General features: G+C 40.2%; 1 protein-coding gene across 1 annotated transcript; it reads right to left on the reverse strand.

The window, feature by feature from the left end:
- Positions 1 to 424: 424 nt before the first annotated feature.
- Positions 425 to 857, reverse strand: LOC125960973 (cytochrome b-c1 complex subunit 8-like). Its single transcript, XM_049696861.1, has one exon. It carries the CDS (start codon positions 819 to 821, stop codon positions 513 to 515), a length of 309 nt encoding a protein of 102 aa, XP_049552818.1. The 5' UTR covers positions 822 to 857; the 3' UTR covers positions 425 to 512.
- Positions 858 to 21,451: the final 20,594 nt, after the last annotated feature.

Here is a 21,451-nt window from a genome sequence, read left to right on the forward strand (position 1 = left end):
CAGATTTAGAAATTAATGCCTTTTATTGTCAGTTGATAGACAAGAAACTGAGGCACAAAGTGGTTAAATGACTTGCTCAAGGTATATGCAATTTATAGACTGGTATATCCAGGTCTCCAGAATTTCATTGTTTTTGTTTATTTGTTTGTTTCCTTCCAAAAGGCAGTGTTGGATGTAAGCAGAGGCATAGGCAATCCTAAGGTTCATCACCTCCCTGCCCAGTTGGAGTGTGAGAAACTTTAAATAACCTGCATGCCTGCTTTGGGTCACGATCAGTATCTGAGAGTTGTTGACTCCAAGAGCCCTCATTTGGAGTGGGCTTCTTCTCATCAGGCAGATGAACAGCTTTAGAACTCAGTAATTAAGGGGTCAGTGATTCACGCAAAGCGTTCCACATTTTTTTTTTTTGCGGCCTCTAATAAGTTTATTGTGTCTTCGAGACACTACAATGTAGACTCCTCTCCCAGAGAAGAGTCTTTCAGAGACAAGGGACCATTATCCAGATGAGTTGTTCATTTGTCATTTTCATAGGCAGCTGGATTCTTCCTCTTGGATTTCTCAAACTCCTGTGTTCCGCATGTGTAGACAAAATAAAACACTACAAGTGGTGGCACGACGCGAAGGATGCACGCCTGAGTGCGGTGCAGCATGTTGGGCATGCCCTTGCTGAAGCAGTGCGGGAAGGCGCGCTGCTCCAAGGGCGACAAGCTGTAGGTGATCACAGGCCGCACCCGCATCAGATGCCCAAACTCGCGGCCCAGGGTTGCTGCGGCGCCGAGGTCACCTCTCCCTCTGCAGTGCAGAATCCACCGGCCTCTCATTCCACATTTAGACACAGATAACACGCGCTTCAAAAAAGAGAGAAAAAACGCTCACCTTTAACCAACTTTTATTCCTCTTGCTCTCTCACTTTCCTGGAAACTGATGAGAAGTACCTCTGTAATTTAAGCCTAATGACAAAGTGCAAAATCATTACCTACTTTTATTGAATTGTCTTCTGCTTTATGGACTAATTGAAGGAATGATGCACTGCTACACAAACCCATGTGCTCATCCCCATTCAGCCCAGCTTTCTCCTGCCTAGGATTCACTGTCTTTGCTGTAGGAGACTGATCGTGGACTTGAAACACAACCACGGGACAAGTTCTGCCTTGGCCATTTATACTGAGTGGCCTCAAGTAAATGACTGAACCTCTCTCTGCCTTGCTTTCCTGACATAGAAAATGTGGGTGATAATTTCTACCCTAACTTCTTCATGGATAAGTGAGATTTCAATTAGGTAATTTATTTAAGAGTCCTTTGAATAAAATAATAAAACATATAAATAAAAAACAAAGTGTATAGACATAAGCTATTATTATTGTCACCAAGGGTTTTTTGAAAGGAAAATGCATCCTACTCAGTATTTGTTTCCTTTACACTATAACTTCAAAGTCCAGATTTTAAGTAGGGGTAAATAGATGACCAACTCACATTCTTCCAGGCGTTACCACCTTCTCATCATTCTGAATTTCCTCAGAATGCCAACGTTCCAGTCACCCTGTGTTTCCTGATCTCCTATAGAGTCTTGGTTCCTATTATTTATACTTTCTTTTCAACACCTCAAATCAAAACTTTATTGTTTTCCAAGAGGTCTTCCTGTTTCCAGTCTGTCCTAGACTGATATTCATAATGGCTTTCCACTGCCTGGAGAAAATTCCAAATCCCTTAGAACTCTGCAATTTGGAACTGTCAAGACATCACTGCTTTATGTTTCCAGGTTCCGTAAGGAACCCCTCTGCCCCGCCCCATCCACAAATCTGCTCGTTTTCCTATTCCTTTGGAACTTCAGTGAGGCTTACTAGAGTCCTTCACAAAATCCTTCCTTCCTTAGCCTACAAGCCATTCAGTACCCTGGGGTCTTACACGTGTTATGAAAACTCTAGGATTATCATTTCTCTCCCTCTCCTGAAAACTTCTGTCAGACCACACTGTCCTTAGACCAACATCCCTGAGAGGATTGTTAAGGTCCTTTATAACGTTCTTAGCTTATGTACTTCACCCCACACTTCTTCCCCAAACAAATCATTTCTTATCAAACTTCAACACCCCTTTGTTTCCTGATACTGCTCCCCGACCAATCTCTTTTCCTGGTTCAATTTCTCTTCCTGCCCCTTCTCGGCTTATCAGATTCTCAGCAGTCTTTATAAAAACAGCTCATGCAAAAATCTGCTCACAAACCTTGCTCTGTTGCTGCATGTTTTCCTTCACTGACCTCCGAGAATACAGAGGAGGTAGGATGGTGTAGGAGAGGCAATAAGGTCTTCTAGAAATAGAATTGCATTTGGGGTCACACAGAGCTGTGGTTGGAATCCCAGTTTGGCTTTTAATATTGGTGAGTCCTTGGGAAAATTTCATAACGCCTTGAGCTTCCTTTTCCTTATCTGTAAAATAGAAATATTAATTATAACCTTACTTTAATTGTAGTGATAGAATGAGGCAATTTATATAAAACATCTGCCATATAATAGTTATTCAATAAGTGGTAGCTACTTTCATTATGAGTACTGCCTCTGTCGCCCATTTGGCATCTACCATATGCCACCTTGTGTTATTGTTCAGCTACTTTATGAGTTTATATGTCTCCTCTAAATATGGTTTTCATAAACGTGCTGTGTATTACACTTATTTTGAACGTCCCAGAGTGGTAAGCCCAGTGATGGTATCCCCACATTTATTAGAAACCTAAGAAGCCCATCTCTTGAAAAATTCATTTCAATCGTATGTCTTGCAAGTTTAAGTACAACACTTATAAAGTGTTGGTAAGTAGAAGTCCTTTAGGGTTAGTTTGGCATGTTCATTGAGCATCACTTTATAGTCCTATCCTGTTGTCTGTATGTCATCAGTTGAAACTTAGGAAGGGACTCAGACCAACTCTGAGGGTGATGATAGATTATTGAGTCCCCTCACCTCAACCACACTGAAGCAGTTTATAATTTACATATGTACTGAGCACATTGAGTGATTCATAATCACTCTGAAGTCTGAGAGCCCTTGATATAGGGGAAGCTGAGCAGCTTTGAGCCACACTATACCTCTCTGAACCATAATTTATTTTTTAAGTATAAATTATCATAGTTATTTCTCATAGAGCTTGTATAAAAAAGAAGCTCTTAACCCATTGTCTGGTATGTGGTAGTTGCCTAAAAGCCATAGCTGTTATTATCCTTGTTAGATTGGAGGCTGTGATGATCGTGACCCAAGGAAGATGACTCAAAGACTTTACCAGCTAGATCCTTCTCAAAGACTAGTCTTGGACCAGAACCATGGGTGTCCTCTGAGAGCTTATTAGAAATGCAGAGTCTTAGGCTCTGTGACTTAACCACTGAATTCAAATCTGTGTTTTGACAAGAGATCCAATGTTACTGGAAGGCGCATTAAAGTTTGGGAAGCAGTGGTCTAGATCAGATTCTGAATCAGTAGGTCTAGGAAGGGACCCAGCCCTCGGCATTTCTGACAAGCTCCCAGCGCTAGTACCAGTGCTATTCACCACATACGACGCTATGAGTTACCAGGTTGGATCACTGATCCCAAACTTGGCTACACACTAGAACCAACTTGGGAGGGGGCTTCAGAAATACGGATGATTAGTTTTCACTCTCAGAGGTTTCATTGGAATGGGATGCAGCCTCAGCCTCCAAACTTGTAAAATGAACTAGTTTATTCTAATATACAGAGAAATTTGAGAACTGCTGCTGTGGATTAATTTGGTTGGAAACTTTTTTTTCATGCATTAATCAGAAGCAGCATTTCAGCCAAGATATTGCATAAATCCAAAAATTTTAAAAATCCATCACTGAGATTTTACTAGGACTATTTCTGACAGGAAAAAAAGTAAACATATATACGTACAAACACAAAGACATATCGATCAATTTAAATCCTTTTAACTCCTGTCTGGATTCTTGCATGACCATAACAAAACAAAGTTGAAAGCCTGTGAGAGATTGTTCCAAGGTATAGTTAGGGTGTGGCTTGAGTCGAAGGATTTTGGAAGGAAGCGTCACAGAACACTTGAAACATTAGGGAATTTGTTCACTGAGTTTCTGCCAGATTTTCACTTGTCAGTACATCAGAATTAAGGTTGAGCCAGATAACTTGTTAACAACGTCAAATTTGATTGTTTCAATATGTTCTAAATCATGGCTGCCAGGGGGAATCTTGCTGGCTTTTGCATCTTCCTCCCTAAACCTCAAAAGAATGATAGATGGACATATTCTTTTCAAAGCGTAAAGGATACCTTTATTTAGAAACAAGTGATACTTTAGTGGGTGGGCTTGTGTGAAAATATTCCACCTACTGGTAAGACCCGTGAAAAATCGTATCGGGAGTTTCGTCTTTAAAAAAGATTGTAGCATCTCATCAGGGTGGATGTTTGTCCAATTTTAAGCAGAAGCGATATATTTTAAAGAAATTTGTTAGATCATACATCATTACTCTAAAAAATTCAGTGGTTGACAATACTCCAGATACGCCCCTAGTATTAAAAAACAAACCAACCCTGAAGTTAAAAGTAAATCCCTAAATTTTGGTTATTCACATTAACTAATAATATACCAAAAGGCAACTTGGAATATACCTAGTATGTTTTCACTTTTTAATAACTTCACTGATGCTCAACTTTACAGGGAAAAAAAATTACCAAATAAGTTGTACCCATTCGTTCAAAAATATTCATTGAATGTCTACTACATGCTGGACATTTTCTAAAGACCTTAAAATAACACTCTCTTCTATGCACTTAAACTTCCTCATGCAAAATGATTTCATTATGGGTAAAAGGCGATGTTAATAATGATGAAGATTTGTTGAGACCTGAAATGTGCCAGGCACTGTGCTTGGTCCTTTATGGCCATCATCTCTTCAGTGGTCATGGCAACCGTGTGGGGATGGAACTAATATTATCCAAGCCTTAGGATGAGACAACTAAGGGCGATTCAGGGACTAGAAAAATAGTAAGCAGTGGGGCCAGAATTTGAAATCTGACAGTGTGAATCTGAACCCAACTTCTTAACCATGATGGACGAAGCAAGTATATCTTAATTGTACTGGACATGGTGTTCAAGCTGAAGGACTCCTCGTCCAAGTCATACTCTATTTATTGTAAAATAAAAGTGACTCTTGTTCACATGGAGAATTGTCTCTACTCAGTCTAGAAAGAACTCCATAGTATCAATGCCCTCCAGCTAGAGCCCATCCTGAGCACAATGGTAGTTGAAAAAAGTCTTGTTTATTACTCGTTGCCGTGAGCAAAAACATACACCATGGGACCAGTGGGGTTCCTCAGTAAGACAGTGTTATAAAGAACCTATTAAAGAATTTGGGCTTTGGTTGGGTAACAATAAATGAATGCCTATTGTTTATTAATATAATACAGTAACAACAACAAAAAAACTTCCCAATCAAAAACATCGTGGTCTTTGGACATCTGTTTGAGCAATAAAATGTATTGACTCCAAGAGCTTTGTGGAGCTTGTATCACCAGAATGCCAAGTTAGCTTTGAAAGCTGACCAGCGTGAATGACCCACTAGTGTTTTCCACATTTAGTACAATGAAATTATCATGCAGTATTACAAGCATGAGGCTGGATTTCTCAGGCTTCTGGGCATGGCTGAGTGTTGATGGTGGTGTGCCGGGAAATGAGAAACAGAATGAAAAATCCTCATCCCCTTAGCAAATATTCGTCCTGTTCTAATCTGCCACGGTACCTCTGGATTTCTCCGATATTGATAGCCCTCTTTATACAAGTGAATTCTGAAAGCTGTCTCATTAATGCAGTGAATGGATAGTGGTGTTTAACCGATGCCGTTTTCCTGGTCTCTCTTATCAACGTGTAATAATCCGTCATGGAGGTCAATTTTATTCCTAGGCATTTCTCACGGCAGAACGTTTCTTCTAGAAACCAAAGCTTCCCTTCCACTTCCCTTTATCATCACTCTTTCCCTCTTTTACAGAGGAGGTACTCCTGCTCTGTCTCTCTTCCTCTCTCCCTCTCTCTGAATTAATGCCCTCTGGGCTCAACTTTATGCTGCTTATGACGTGTTTGACAATCACTGATGCTTCCCTCGGCTTCAGCTCATGGGGTAAGCGACGGAAGCCTGAGCTTTCCTGACAGATTAGAAGGTGCTTTGTAACAAGGGGAAAATCAAATCAAATGCTTGTCATAGGGCATTCCAAGCTATATTAGAAGGCAGAAAGGGCATGAGAGAAAAGGAGTAGCTGGGAGAAAGTGAAAATGCAGTCTAATATATGAGAAGAAAACTCCTGAAGAACGGCATCAATTGGTGAAACAATAGAGACGCTGCTCTATTGCGTAGCAAGAAAGCTACGCAAATTTAGAAAGTACAAGATAGAGAAGTGGTTAACAAATGACAGTATCACCAATCAAAGGAATTTATGCAGCCATTAAAAATGTTGACTATGAAAAAAGTATAATAGTATGAAAAAATGCTTATTAGGTTATGATAAGTGGGAGAGTGATATAAAATTACAAAAGCAGTGTGACTACAACTAGGTAAAACTTCTGCATAGAGAAAAGGATGAATCTATACCAACGAAGTCAGTCTAGCATAGTTAACTGGTAGAAATTCATATATATTTCCTTTTTAAAATTTCCTATAGTTTCCACTGTCCTTTAAAGTACCTGCCACCCTAATCCTTTTGGGGGAAAAAAGCCATGTCTATTTTCATGCACCAGCCCTTAACACTTCCACACAGGGGGTATCTCACATCTGTTTCCTTGTATTTTATTGGCTGAAGCAAGTGACACAGTCAAACCTGAATTCAAGGTGTCAGGAAAGTAAAATCTTCCTGCAAAAAGAGGAACTAGATCATGGTAAGTGGTAATACAGTCTACCAGGTAGTTAAATGGAAGTTTGGAATCCTTACTGGGGCTTGATTTGTGAAACTACACATATATACATACACACACGCATACGTGGAGTGAGTTAGTGTGTGTGTGTGTGTGTGTGTGTGTATCCAAGTATGGAAATAATTCACATTCCCATGGCCCAGTGAACAATTTTGGTGCTATGTATTTTTTTCTTTTTGTATATCCATATTTTAAACATTTTCTGTAGTGAAGTTTTATTGTTGTTTCAAGTCTTTAAAAAAATCGATTTTGTTGTTGTTGCAAAACAACTGGTTAAATAGTTGAACCCAAAGTCTGAGCTTAGATTCAGTCATCCCCATAACTGAAACTGATGGACAATGCGGTTGCTGGGATACTGCCACCCAGATGAATCAGCTCAGCTCCTCACATGGTCAGCCATCTTTGAAATAGACACCTTTCCCACACAGGGCGAGAGGTACTTGCACGAGCTTGGTATGAACCAGATCTCTCAGCACAGTTTAAGCCGTGTGCTCTGGGGGGCTGCTACTACTGGTTGCTCAAGTTTTCACACTCTCATAACACACCTGAACAACCGGACAAGTGTAGCAAGGAGGAGTAAATAGGACAACAGCAAAGTGCTCTCTGGAGAGAAATGCTCACGTAAATGGAAAGCGGCCATCACATTACTCACTCATAGCAATCTCTAGATTGCCGTCTCAAGGTCCTTCCTGAGTCATGCTAAGTGGAATGAATTTTGGAAATGCAGTTTACATTAACTACCTTTTACTTATCTGTCGATGACAAACTGGACTCCTGACAAATCTTCTCCCCTGCAATGCCCTGTATGCTAATAGCCAGCTAGGCTTAGAGCTCTCTAGTAAAGAAGGTACGTTTATGACTGGAACTCAATTCTGGCTCATTTTCATCATGATACTTTATGATGATGCAGCTGGAGAAAAAAGGTCTGCGGCAGGCAGGGAATGTATAGGAAGTGCCAGAGGTGCAGTATGTTTTGACCAGCCTACCTTGTATTTGTGTAACATATGCACAGCATACAACGCAAAACAATTGAAACTGCTGAGACGCAAAATGAGGCAAAAGGAAACTAAGTAAAAATGTCAGGTGGAGCCACTGTAAGGTTGGTCTACCACATGCATGCCTTCTTCACATCTGCTGAGCCAGGCTTTGGGCTGGAGCTGTTTGGGCATCAATGGGAAAAGGAAAACAAAACCATTTCATACAACATAGTGAATAAAGTATTAAAACAAAAATGAAAGTGTTTAGGAATCAAGTTATTTCTAGTAAAGAAACACCAAGAATTATCCATTATGGGTTATTTTAGACATCGAGTTCATGGAATGGTTACGAATGTGAGCCCAGGAGCCAAGCTGCCTGGGTTTGAAACCAACCTGACATTTCCTCACTGTGTTGTCTTGGGCGAGACTCTTCAAACCCCTTCAGGCTCTTCTCCTCATCACTAATTTGTAACAACAGCGCTATAGCCTCATAGGATTGTTTTGAGGGTTATGTTGACTAGTCCATGAAAGGAGTTAAGCATGATGCTTGTTCATAATAGTAGCTAAAACTTAGTGAGTTTATTTTTTATTTTTATTTTTTTGCGGTACGCGGCCCTCTCACTGTTGTGGCCTCTCCCGTTGTGGAGCACAGGCTCCGGACGCGCAGGCTCAGCGGCCATGGCTCACGGGCCCAGCCGCTCTGTGGCACGTGGGATCTTCCCGGACCGGGGCACGAACCCGTGTCCCCTGCATCGGCAAGCGGACTCTCAACCACTGCGCCACCAGGGAGGCCCTAGTGAGTTTATTTTTAACGTAAGCAAAATTTTTCACAATTTTCACTAATCAAAATAACATGATTCAAAGTGCATTGATATAAAGTGATAGTGTTGAAAAGGCTTTCGGTTCAGTAACTGCAGTTCTATAAAGTAGCAGGAGGCTGGGCAACACAACAGGATTGGGTAAGAAGTTTTGGGGGTATAACCTAGGAGCATATATGGGAACAGCTGGAGCAACGTTTCCCTGAGTATACTACATTGGGTTTTGTGTAAAAATGGTTCCTTACCAAACAGATTGGGAAAATTCTAGGTTAATAAATTGAGGCGTTTTTCTCTACTTCACAAATTCTCAGATATTTTTGTACACCCTTTTGTATTCTGAATCAATGGACGGTAATATACATAATAATTTGCCAAACTTGATTGACCAAAGAATTCTTTCTTCACTGGACATCTTGTAGATTTATGTCCCAAAAGACACACTTAGGAAACGCTGATTGAAGGAGGTGACAGATTTGCACTTCCTCCAGGCAATTGGTCATAAATATTGTTTCTATCAACTGAGATTTTGAGTTTGAATTTAGGGTTTGGGCACAGCTGCAGTCTGACTCCAGTTAAACATCTCATTTCTCAGCCTAGTTGGAAGAAGTGATTGACATTTTCCTGTAAACATTGAAGAAACTGAGGAAGATGTGTCATTGACTAATCTATATCATTTTAAACCAACAAACTGGTTTGGGTTAGATTTGTAAATCACTTTCTTTTCCCCCTGTGTTCTCTGGGATTTTGGTGGAATCTTATGGAACTATGAGATACCATTACCGCACAAATGTTCCATGATAATGATATACATCTATATAAGTTTATGCCATGAATACACGCACACATATGCTAATTGTAAAAAAATCCCAAATTTTGAAGTATACAAAAGAAAAAAAGGTAAAAAAGGAAACTTTCCTTTTAATTAGGCCTTATATTTTTGCTGTCCATTCCTTTAATTGAATGAGTATATAAACAGGTAGTTTAGAAAAAAAATAACAGAATTGTATGGTATATATCTTTCTATACTTGGCTTTTGTACCTTAAAATATTTCCTGTGGATCTTTCTTTGTCTCTGTCTTTTTTTTTTTTTTTTTTGTGGTACGCGGCCTCTCACTGTTGTGGCCTCTCCCATTGCGGAGCACAGGCTCCGGACGCGCAGGTTCAGCGGCCATGGCTCACGGGCCCAGCCGCTCCGCGGCATGTGGGATCCTCCCGGACCAGGGCACAAATCCACTTCCCCTGCATCAGCAGGCGGACCCTCAACCACTGCGTCACCAGGGAAGCCCTCTGTCTGTCTTTTGATCATGGAAAAAAGAGGACCCGTGGAACTATAAAGCATGATTTCATAAAGAGAAGTTTGCATAGGGAGGTATGAATTGAATAAAATTCTGGGTTGAGGACTTTTGAGATTTTTATAGGAAATGGGAGTCACCAATAATTCCTAAGCTGTCACAAAGCATCAAGCAGCAGAGTTTTAGCCCAGTTCTGGCAGTGAGAGGTGTGATGAAATAGCGTTTTTTATGATGCCTGTTCATCCTTTTATGCACTGAGGATCGTCATTTTTAAAATAAGTAAACACAGTTATAAATTGTGAAATGATGGCCGTCAAAGTCACACTTAAGTTTTTGTCTGTTTCTTGTTTGGGAGAATGCTCTCTGTTTTCAAAAACATTGGAAGGTTACAAACTTCCATGTTCTCTGAAAGTTAGCTAACATGTCAGTCTTTTCTACTAGACAGAGTTCAGCCTGGGGATTCTTCTGGGAAACGTCTTCCCTCTTCCTGGACCAATGAGTCCCCTGAGATGTCCAGGATGTTTACAGACACCTTCTGAGTTCATGCTTTGAGGCCATAATACACTTAGAGTTTGCCTGGTTATTTCACCTGGTCCAAACATCAGGAGGTTTTATCCTCCCCAATGCTGTTTGTGGCCAATCACATTTTCGGCTTCTTCAGCACCTCTCCGTAACTCACGGCCTGCCATCCTTGATGAGCATCAACAAAGGCAATGCCGTGCGTGCTGCTTGTCATGTCTGAAGAGGTGCATGATACCCTATGGTTACCGCCAACTGGGGTAAGGGATGACTTTCTTGCACAACAGCTAATTGATGTCAAATCACATCACCTCGCATTGTGGAGACAGGCACACATCAGAGCGACCCAGGCTTGTCCCCGTCTCTGCCCCGCCAGGGCCCAGCTGGTATTTCAGAGTTGCCACAATTTAGCATTGAGCGCCCCCCCAACCCCCAAGCTTCAGAACCAAAACAAATTTTGCTTTAAATTGCCTTAATCTTCAGGTCAAACAGATTTCAGGGACTCAAACAACTGAGCCCATATAATTACCGCAGATGCCTTCCTCTTTTCGGTAGCCGACTCTAGGAGGAAGTGGGCTGAATGTCGAACTTAGAACGAAGGTTAATTAAGGTAGGAGAACAGCTTTGCTCTCACGGAGTGCTTTTCCACTGGCGTTTTTTGTTAGGTGCCTTGATCCGTGTGCACTCAAGCTACTCGTGTCTTAAACTTACAAGAAAAGAGGATAAATGAGTCACTTTGAAAGCAACCTCTTCATTTCAGAGATTCCCTTACAGAGCTCTGTGAGATTTCTACTTAGAACTCTTCGAAAATGTGATTTCTTATTGAAAGGAATGATGAAGAATAGAGACAGTGATCTCCAAGAGACAAATAAGTTCCATTCAAATTCTCGGAGCCCCATCCCAGGAGCCTTTCTTCCAGGACCACTTTCTCCAGCTCTCTAGGCTCCTTCTCAGGCTGCATGTCTAAATTCCAAAGCACTCCTCAACATCTCCACCCTGTCTAGTGCCCCTGTCTTATCCTCTGTGGCAGAGGATGTGTCCCAATATTTATTTTCTTTATTAATTGTTCTCATTGCGTGTGATCTGTTTCCTCCACTAGGATGCAAGCTCCCTAAGGGGACAGGGAATTTGCCTGTATTGTTCACCACTGATTGATCAGGGCCGAGCCTGTGGTAGGTGCTCAATTAATATTTAAGTGAAGTGGAAGAAAGGGGTAAAGGAAGGAAGGACAGGAGGGTAAAAAAGAGGGTGAGAGGAAGGAAGGAAAGAAAGAAGATGGGGAGGAAGAGAGGAGGTAGGAAGGAAGAGAAATTCACGTTTGCACTTTTGCTTTAGTGCCTGGTGTGTAAGTCAAGGTTTTTCAGAGAAACGGAACCGGTGGGATATATCCACACATAGAAATATATGAGATTTATTGTAAGAATTGGCTCACTTGATTATAGAGGCCAAGAAGTCCCACACTCTGTCGTGTGTGAACTGGAGAATCAGAAAGAAAACAGTAGTATAATTCAGTCCAAGTCCAAAGACCTGAGACCAGGAGAGCTGGTAGTATAAGTCCCAGTCCGAACCTGAAGGTCCAAGAACGAGGAGTGCCCAAGTCTGAGGGCCGAAAAAAGATGGATGTCCCAGTCCAAGCAACAAGAGCAAATGCGTCCTTCCTCTGCCTTGTTATGCTCTTCAGTCCCTCAGTGAATTGGACGATGCCCACCACCCAGTTCATTGACGGATGCTGGTGACGTGCATCTTCTTTTCTCAGTCTACTGATCCATACGCTAATCTCTTCCTGAAACCCCCTCGCAGACACACCCAGAAAAAATGTTTACCACCTCCCTGGGCTTCCCTTAGTCCAGGGGAAGTTGACACAGGAAATTAGCCCTCATAGCTGATGTTAATGGCAGCTCAGGACCACCTCTCCTTGTGATGCGGGCAGGTGTCTCTGCTGTCATTGGCCTGGAGGCCCTGCCTTAATCTGGTGTTGGATGATGAGATGAGCTGCAGCTGTTCATGCCGTTCGGCTTCTGAGTGGAAAATGGCCGAGCTTCCTTTTTATTGCTCATGCGTTTGTCGTAAGTTTTATATAACAGAAAAAAAAAGTCAGCTGTGGGACTCAGGGATGAGGCATCCAACAAGGAAGGTCGTGGCAGCTCGTCCTGTGTGTGCTGAGGGGTGGAGGAGGGGACAGAAGGAAAGCAGGCCAGCTCCTCCCGCGCAGCTGATTCTAACTTTTGTTCTAATTTCACCACTGACGCCCAGTTTGCCACATGGCTTCCTGTGTCAGGTTGGCTGCCAGCTTTAAACACCAGCTTAATTAATTTAGTTGGAGATTTACAAGAAGAAAAATGAAAGAGAACTAAGCCAAGTGCTTAACTTTAATTCAAAACGAATAACCTGATTTCTTCTTTTTTTTTTTTTTTGCGGTACGCGGGCCTCTCGCTATTGTGGCCTCTCCCGTTGCGGAGCACAGGCTCCGGACGCGCAGGCTCAGCGGCCATGGCTCACGGGCCCAGCCGCTCCGTGGCATATGGGATCTTCCCGGACCGGGGCACAAACCGGTGTCCCCTACATCGGCAGGCGGACTCTCAACCACTGCACCACAAGGGAAGCCCTACCTGATTTCTTTTAAGAAAGAGGTCCTTAAACTTCGCAGAAGTATCGGCAGCTTTTTTTAAAAGATACATCTTAATACGTGGTTATTTCCACGTGACTTGTAGAAGCTGCAGTTCGTTCAGCGTGAGCCTAAAAAGCTTGCAAGAGGACCTTTTGTTTTGTTTTTTAACTGCTGTGGAGATAGGAAGTGCTTCTTGGAAATACCAGAAACTCCTGTTCTGACAAAATATTGTTTTAGGGCTGTTGCTGCATGTTAGGAATTCTGTGTTTGAGATGCTGCAATGCATTCAGATTAGAGCCCATCGTGGCAACCCAAAGGTTTGGTCCGAAAGGTACAGACCCAGTTTTCTCCGAGATGCTCTGGAGATACTTTGCTCTTTGTGGCACGTAAGACTCACTTGAGAAACTTGTTAAACTCTAGATTGCTGGGTCCCACTCCAGGGATTCTGATCTAGTATGTAAGGAAGGAAGCCCAGGAATTTTTACTTTTCAATATGCCAGATCATCATGGTATGATGTATTTTAGAAACACTGCTCTGGGGAATTAAAAGAAAACAATATAATATAAATCTTGTGTGTGTAAATGTAATAAGTGTATTCCTGAAACTGCCTTCTAAACAGCCCCCAAACAGGCAACTTCTTCTCAACAAGTGGACCTTGTCCTTCTTCTACTTAAGACCCTTCAGTGGCTCCCTGAATCTTTCAAGGTCCCTTTCAAATGTCTTTGCTTAGCATTTGCTCTTCATGCTTTGTAAAAAGAGTTTATTAAACATGTAGATTACTGGGCCTCACTGAATCTGGTTTCCTGGATCTGGACAGAAATCTCTTCCTTTGTAAATTCCCTAGGTGATTTTGATGTATATCAAAATTTGAGACCTTCTATTTGAGATTTTCTCTGGCCTGTTTCCCACCACTGATTGCATGCATTTTCTGCACAAACATCCTAACCTGCTTAAGATGTCTCTAATACCTCAGACTGTTTCAAGTCTTCCGGGAAGTCCCACCATATCTCCCAAGCAGGTAATTCTTCATGTTGCTCACAAGCTTAGCTGAGGCCCCATATCCTCCAGGAAAGCCTGTCTTGCCTCCCTAGTCTGAAACCCATGCATCTCTTCTGTGTTCTCATAGCATCCTCTAAATATCTCCAGCTAGAACTTCTCCTGCTGGATTGACACTGTCCGTTTATTCAGAATTCCTTGAGATCTGGGAGCGTATATCATTTACATGTATCTGTAATCAACACAGAGCTTGTATGCATATGCAAGTGTTTAGTTTAACGGCTGTGGAATGAATGAACTAGAACTAGAAGGCAGAACAGTAGACAAATAGCTGTACATAGAAAGATGTGGTTTTACATTATAAAATCTCAAAGTATATTTGACTGGAGAAGTTTTTATTATAGGATGGAATGGATTGGAGATCATTGCTTGAAGGGGGTGAACACTGAGCTTGGCCTTGACCAAAGAATATGGTGAGAAGAAAGGAACCAGTTGACATAATCAATGGGAGGCAGTTTGAGGAACCTAGCATGTGGATACCTCAAGAAGAGCTAAGTATAAATGAAGTAGCAAGGTCAGAACCCGGTCCAGAGAGTCAGAAGTCTAGAGGAAGACTTTGTTTAGACCATGGGTACTGAGGATGCTGGTTTGCCTTAGGGGGCTTAGTTTTCACTCTGAGAATGTCATCTGAAGATTAGCCTTATCTGTGCAGCCTTAGCTCACATGGTACTTTCCGTGAACTGTGTGATTCCTGGGCAGAAATCAGTGACAATGATCTATTATCTTATAAATCTTTCCTTTTCTTCTTGCTTACCTTGAGGTAACTCAGCTCCATGACATACAACCTGTTTTTACCTGTAGAATATCAAGGAACGATGTCAGAATATGAGGATTTCAGTTTGTTTATTCTGTAAAGAAAGCCAATATCTTGATCTAGAAGATTGAGAGAGGGATTGAGAGAGAGAGAAGTACAGGAGAGGCAGGGATAAAAACAATGAGAGAAAGAAAAGTTTAACAAACTCTTGGCATTATTTATTTCAAGCATGTTTATTTCTTAAAGAAAATTAGAAGTTCATGTCTTTCACTTTTCTGGGAGAAACCCAAAACTTTGAGATGAGAAGTTTTGAGAAAGAAAGAAGCGTTTTCAAAGAAAGCAAAGAGAAATGTATATTAAAGGTGGTCAAGGGAATCAACAAGTGAATCCATAATCTTAAGGTGGATCGTTTCACATTTTTCTAATTTCTTTTGTAAATCAATGGTGCCGGTCTGTATCTTTGGCTGTGAGCCAACTTAAACTGCATGGTCCCTCCTGCCAGCGCCTCAAGTTTCCTTCTGTCATGTCTGCAGGAACTTTTTTGTCAGGATCTCTCAACCAAACCTCTCCATCAGACCCAGGATTAAAATCAGACCACTTAACGGATCACACCATTTTAGGTGGCACTGATATTTTTGGACCTAACCTTACTTTTAGCTTAGGTCTTAGTTTTAGATTAGGTCTAGTGAAACTGAGATTTTTGAGGGTCATAATATTGAATTTCATAATCATCAGAAGATTAAGGAAAAAATGAGATATCAACTACCTTCAGAAAATAATCCTTGAAATTCTGTAATGCTGGAAGACCAGCTGGTTTGTAGAGTAGACTTACAATAAATAAAGGATCAGTATTCCTCCCCCAGCCTTCTATATCTTGATTCTAATCTGTCATTCCTCTCTTCATCCAGATTAGAAAACTTGAAATCAATTTAGGTATTCTATCAACCCATCCAGTTTGTCACTCAGTTTTATCCCTTTGAGCTCCTCCAAAGCTCTTCAGTTCCGGTCCCCTCCCTACTGCTGCTCCTCCCTTTAGACTTTCACTGAGGTCAGTGCAGATGCCTTTTGACAATTCTCCATGCCCTCTATTCCCCTATCTCCACATTCATTCTTCCTACTGTTCCTAGACTTATATTTATTAATATATAAATATGATTATGTTATAGCTTTTAATGTTTTCCTATAACAGGCCATTTTTATGGTCTTAAATTTTAGTCTTGAGGATCTAGCCTTTGTACCTACCCATCTTCAAGTTTCTCTGTCCTCCCTCTCATGCACCTTCCTCTTTGTCACCAGAACTACTTACAGATCGTAGACTGCAGCAGGCTCTCTTGTCTAATGTTGTCCTCATGCTTGTACAGTTATTTGCAACATGCACATCAGTCTTCTTCATTTGCCAACCCCTAAGCATCCTGCAAGATTTAGCTCCTCCAGGAATCCTTTAGGTAACACTCCTCTGATTGGCCTTCATCTGTGCTCCAAGAACACCCTGAGCTTAAGGATATTCAGTAACTATCACATCAAACTAGAATTGTCTTGTGTCTGCTTCCTTCACTAGCTACAAGTTCCTTATAGGCATGTCTTTCACCTCTGTATGCCCAATGTCTAATATAATGACTTGTCCATTTGTGTAGTGTGTTGCCTAGAATAGAACCCTTTCTTTCAGAAATCACATAGGTATCATTTTATATGATTCTGGTGTGTCTGATCTAGGGCCCTTTAAATTTAGTGATGGACATAAGCCCAGGTCAGGATAATCAGTAGCCTCCCCAAGACTGTTATGAGAGAGCTTTGGGGGAGATGTTCTCCTCTTTTAGAGTCCAAAGCTCTAAGGACATCCAAGCTGAACATCTGATGGCTATCTACCCCTTCTGAATGGAGAAAATCATCTTTAAGAAGACACTGAGGCCAATACTCCAAAAGAAATGGAACCTACAATCACAGGAGTTAAGAGAGAGAGAAAGAGAGGGAGAGAGAGAGAGAGGGAAGGCCATTTGAGCTTTTTCTTCAATACCCTGTATGCAGCCACAGATGAGATTATTCCATACCTCTATATTTCTCATTTATATAAGCAAATAAACACTTCAAATACTGTAATTAGAAAACAAAATAAATGAGGAGATCTATTAATACTTATAAAATGGATGAATTCAAAAAGACATCTTTCATAAGGTGAAGTGGGGGGAGAGACAGGGAGGGTTAAGAAGGATTAGGGCGTCAGAAGGCATATGGCAGTCAGGATAGAATCCATATCCTAGAAGAGCTTCTAATACAGAAAGAAAGACGCACACACAGAAGGGAAGGACATGTATAAATCAGTGGCTTATGGACTAAGGATTTGTAGTTGAAGAAACCTAGAGCAACCTGAGTGGCATGAAGTTCGGGGCATAGACACACTGCTTACAGACTGACAAGTCAACGATTCTTCTGAAAGGGGGAAAATTAGGATTTAACATCATAAAATGCGTTTAGTTAATTTATGTCATAATTCTATTTCTAGCATGTACCAAATTTAGGGTTAAATTTGTAGCATCTCTATAGAAGTGTATCCTGACAGATATATATTCAGAGTTACACTATCGGTCAAAGAACAAAGTGATGCAAACCACCAGGAACGGGTTCAGAATACAGTGAGCCTGACTGGGTCCCATTTGTCATGGTGAGTGAACAGTGGCAAAAGAGGCACAGACATTACACTCAGAAGCGAACTTCAGCTTCTGACCCTTTGTGACCACAAACAGCCAAAGGAAGGGTACAGCCAGAATGAAGGGGCCAGCATCAGCCGTGGGAACTGTGTCCTCTCTCTGCCCTCCACATGGCAATTCCGGGAATTCATATCCATTTCCTGACTCTGTCAGCTTATAATTTGCACACACACAGGATAGGAAAACCCTTTTCCGCCTTTAATAAGGCTATTTATGGGTAATGAAAATGAGTTGATTCTAGCAGACACTTACTTTGCATGAGGAAGTCAGTTTCTATCTTAAGACTAGGATACGAAATGTGCTTACAAATCACATGGGGGTACTAATTCTAACCGTGATTCATCTGGTTAAGGGGCTAGTTACAAGACTAGCAGAATACATATCTTTTCCACTAAGAACTAACCTTGCAAGGAGAGGGTATCTGTGGGGAACAACAACCAAAAAAAAGGGTAGTTCCACAGGTAAATAGCCAGTTAATTCACTTTTGAAAATCATAACATCTTCCATCATCAGTTCTAAAAACATAGTAAGGAATATAAACATTCATTTATTAAAAAGAAAAGCAGTAAATATATTTTTCTAACACACGATCAGTTGAGGAAAGAGGGTCCTGAAACAACATAAAATTTTGAAATTTGTCAAAGTTTTATGTGACAGAGGTAAGATAGTATCACATGTGTGATACTTGCCTAATATTGCCCATTTCCTGGGGGAGAAAAGCCAGCAAAGAACAGCAACCACTACTCCAACCAATAAAGTAAAAATAAATAAAATTTTGGCACACAAAGTGAACAAGTATTGTGAAAATTTATTTTTAAACATATTTTAACTTTTCCCTGAATTTAAAATCTGTAAATAGTTATTATTTTCATACTTTTAAAGGAGAAAAACAAAATGTTTTCCCATTTTCTAAAATGTTCTATAGTGTACACAGTCATGAAGATAAAGTTCTTTTCTCATGGGGCAGTCATCTCATCTTTTAGAATTTTTAGGATCTTAGGACTAAAGACTCATTTTATTATTAGCATCCATGGGTGTAAATGGTTTCACACAATTGGCCATCACCCAAAGGACAGAATTTTGAGAATTGCAATGTTGATATTTGGCTGGTAAAGGGAAGGCAGTGGTGGTGGTATCATGTGATGGTGAAAGCCCCCTACCATTTTCCAAGCAGCACCAATCCAGCTCTTTTCAAATTCTTTCTCTAGTGATGTACAATCCATATTAATCTGCAATTAGTTCTTCATAACAATAGCTTTATTTTGCAGAAGTTTGGAGAGCTCCATGTCATCCTCCTTCAGGGAAATCAGGTTTAGAAATTTACTCTGAAGCTTAGATGAAAAATTCTTGGAGATCTTACCTTAGGATGTACCAGTGCTTGGAAGGCCGAGTCTGTCTTGGCAATGCCTTGCTTTTAGCAAAGCTTCATTTCTTCCAGAAAGTGACTGTGCTCTGAATGAGACATTAGACAAAATATTTTTATAATATCACAGTATGTATATTATTCCTCATGCATTGGTGCCTTCCTATCTGCCACCAAAGTATCTCAAGTTCAGAACCCCACCCATCTGATCTTATTATCTGTTACTCCTCCACATGAAGATTTCTTTCTGTTCACTGTCTCATTAAAATGTGGACGTCACCTCCAACCCCCTATCATTTCCAAGCCATGGAGATCTCCCTTGTTTTCTGAAGGGCTGAGTATGTGTTAGACAAATACTAAAACAATCAGGAAATATTTAAAGGCTTTGTGTGTATAGTGTACGTGTATGGAATGTGTGTGGGTAGAGGGTTGCTTCAATTCTCTCTGCCGTTTAAGTTACTGCAACCTTTGAGTGACACCTAGAAGTATAGCAGAGAACACTTGCCAGGAGTTAGAGCTGAATTACATTACTTTGTGGGTATAGTTATGAGGCACAGGATAATCATTAGAAATCACTGCAATGTGTAATTTTTAATGTGTGTACCGTAAGTATACATTGTTTAACACTGCAGCTAGTTCGTATTGTGCCTTTGTTCCATTTGTATGTGTATTTTGCTCTGTAGGAAACCTGGAGGACAAAACGTTACCACTAATTTGCTAACATTACTGTGATTTATGTTGCAATACATAAAATGAGAGCAGTCTTCAAAGTGTTGAGAAAAGGCATCATTTGTACAACAGGTGTTTTAATAACAGGAGGTGCTCTAGTTTAAATGACCAGAACCATAACCTGAAGGCAACGCTGTATCTCTGATGTGGATAGAGCCTCTCCCTCACCACATAAATGGCCACTTACTGTATCTGAGACTTCTTCTCAATTCATGGTCACTTCAACCCAATGAGTGACTGTGTGGCTGGGTTACCTTCAAAAGTTCCTAATTGTCATTTTAAGATGTTGTTTTCTGTATGAATAATCATAATAAATATGCCTTAATAATTAATTTTAAGCCATTTAACATAAAATGATGCCATCAAAACTAAATTAAATGTCTAGCCCCAGATCTTAAGAGAGCTTATTACCCCCCAAATGCAAAATCCCCTATCAATTAGAACTCTTTGCAGCAATAAATGTAATAATAGTTGCACCAACCCACTTACATTTCTCTCCTATCATCCTGAACGTGTCTCTCATCTTGGCACTGTAGGAAATCTTTGTGTTGGCAGGATGTTAGTGAAGCGTGTTGTAGTTAACACTAATTAATTCATGTTGGTCTCTTCACAATCTAATGAAACAAAATTAAACCTGTATTTTGTTTATCTGGTTCATAGATTCCAAATGAGACACCTAATGTAGACTTTGTAAAGGGCATATAAACTCTGCATAGTTAGTCTCTTTGGGTTTCTTGAAGCTTTCCAAAGGGAAAACCCTGAATACCATGCCAATAATAGTGATAATGATTATATAACAAAAATGGAATGAATTATCATAGAGTGACTGAAGATTTTTCAGTACCAATTTCTAGCTGTGAATTTATAACTAGGCAGCAGTTTCTCCTTAGAATTGATATTTAAGGAATGAAATTAAAGCACTAAAATTGTTCAAGGCTTCCTTCCTTATATAATATAGGAAGGCTTAGATCTATACTGCCAAAATCATTTTGAAAGTGGAATAGTTATTCAGGTAATTTAAAAATTTTGGCTTTTATTAGAATTTACAAAATTAATATCCATTTGGACATCATGAAGGTGAAATTTTTCATTTTTATTTGCTTGATTTTTCATTGTTATTTGGTTAAGGAAGAACTTCCTTGAAAATAGCAAAAATTAAGTTGGCTATAATCTCAGAGATTTGCATACACATTAGATCCTGCAAAATATAGTCAAAAGACAGCTTAAAGAAGATTTTTTTTTTCCTGGTTTATTTTCACCAAGCATAATTGTATATATACTTTGGAAACTACTCTGTAATATTTGCCAAGTCACTTTCTGGCTATGTTTTCCTAAATTTTTTCTTTAAAAATGAGCTTGTTGATCCATGTGATCTCTCAAGACTAAAATTCAAAATTATATGATTCAAAATGCAGCCAAATGATAAGCAGCCAAAATTTTATTCAGAGGAAAATTCATAGTCCTATACATTTAGTACTTGTTACTAGAAAGTATAAAAATTGCTACTAAAAAACGTATAAAAATTGTTACTAAAAAGTATAAAATAATGTTTATTTACATCAGTAAATAATGTTTACTGATATAAATCTTTTGACCCTATAGACAGAAACTCCTTTCGATAAGGAGACTAGGCTGCTTTCTTGTCTAAACCAGAGGCCCAAGCACAATGCCCAGACAGTGAATCAAGAGGAAAGATAAAGTGGACTAGCATCTGAGGT

The sequence above is a fragment of the Orcinus orca genome, chromosome 14 (genome assembly GCF_937001465.1).
Source record: "Orcinus orca chromosome 14, mOrcOrc1.1, whole genome shotgun sequence".
NCBI classification, from domain to species: domain Eukaryota; kingdom Metazoa; phylum Chordata; class Mammalia; order Artiodactyla; family Delphinidae; genus Orcinus; species Orcinus orca.

Coding starts and splice junctions, on each gene's coding strand:
- LOC125960973 (XM_049696861.1), bottom strand. CDS start 821: ATGAGAGGCCGGTGGATTCTGCACTGCAGAGGGAGAGGTGACCTCGGC.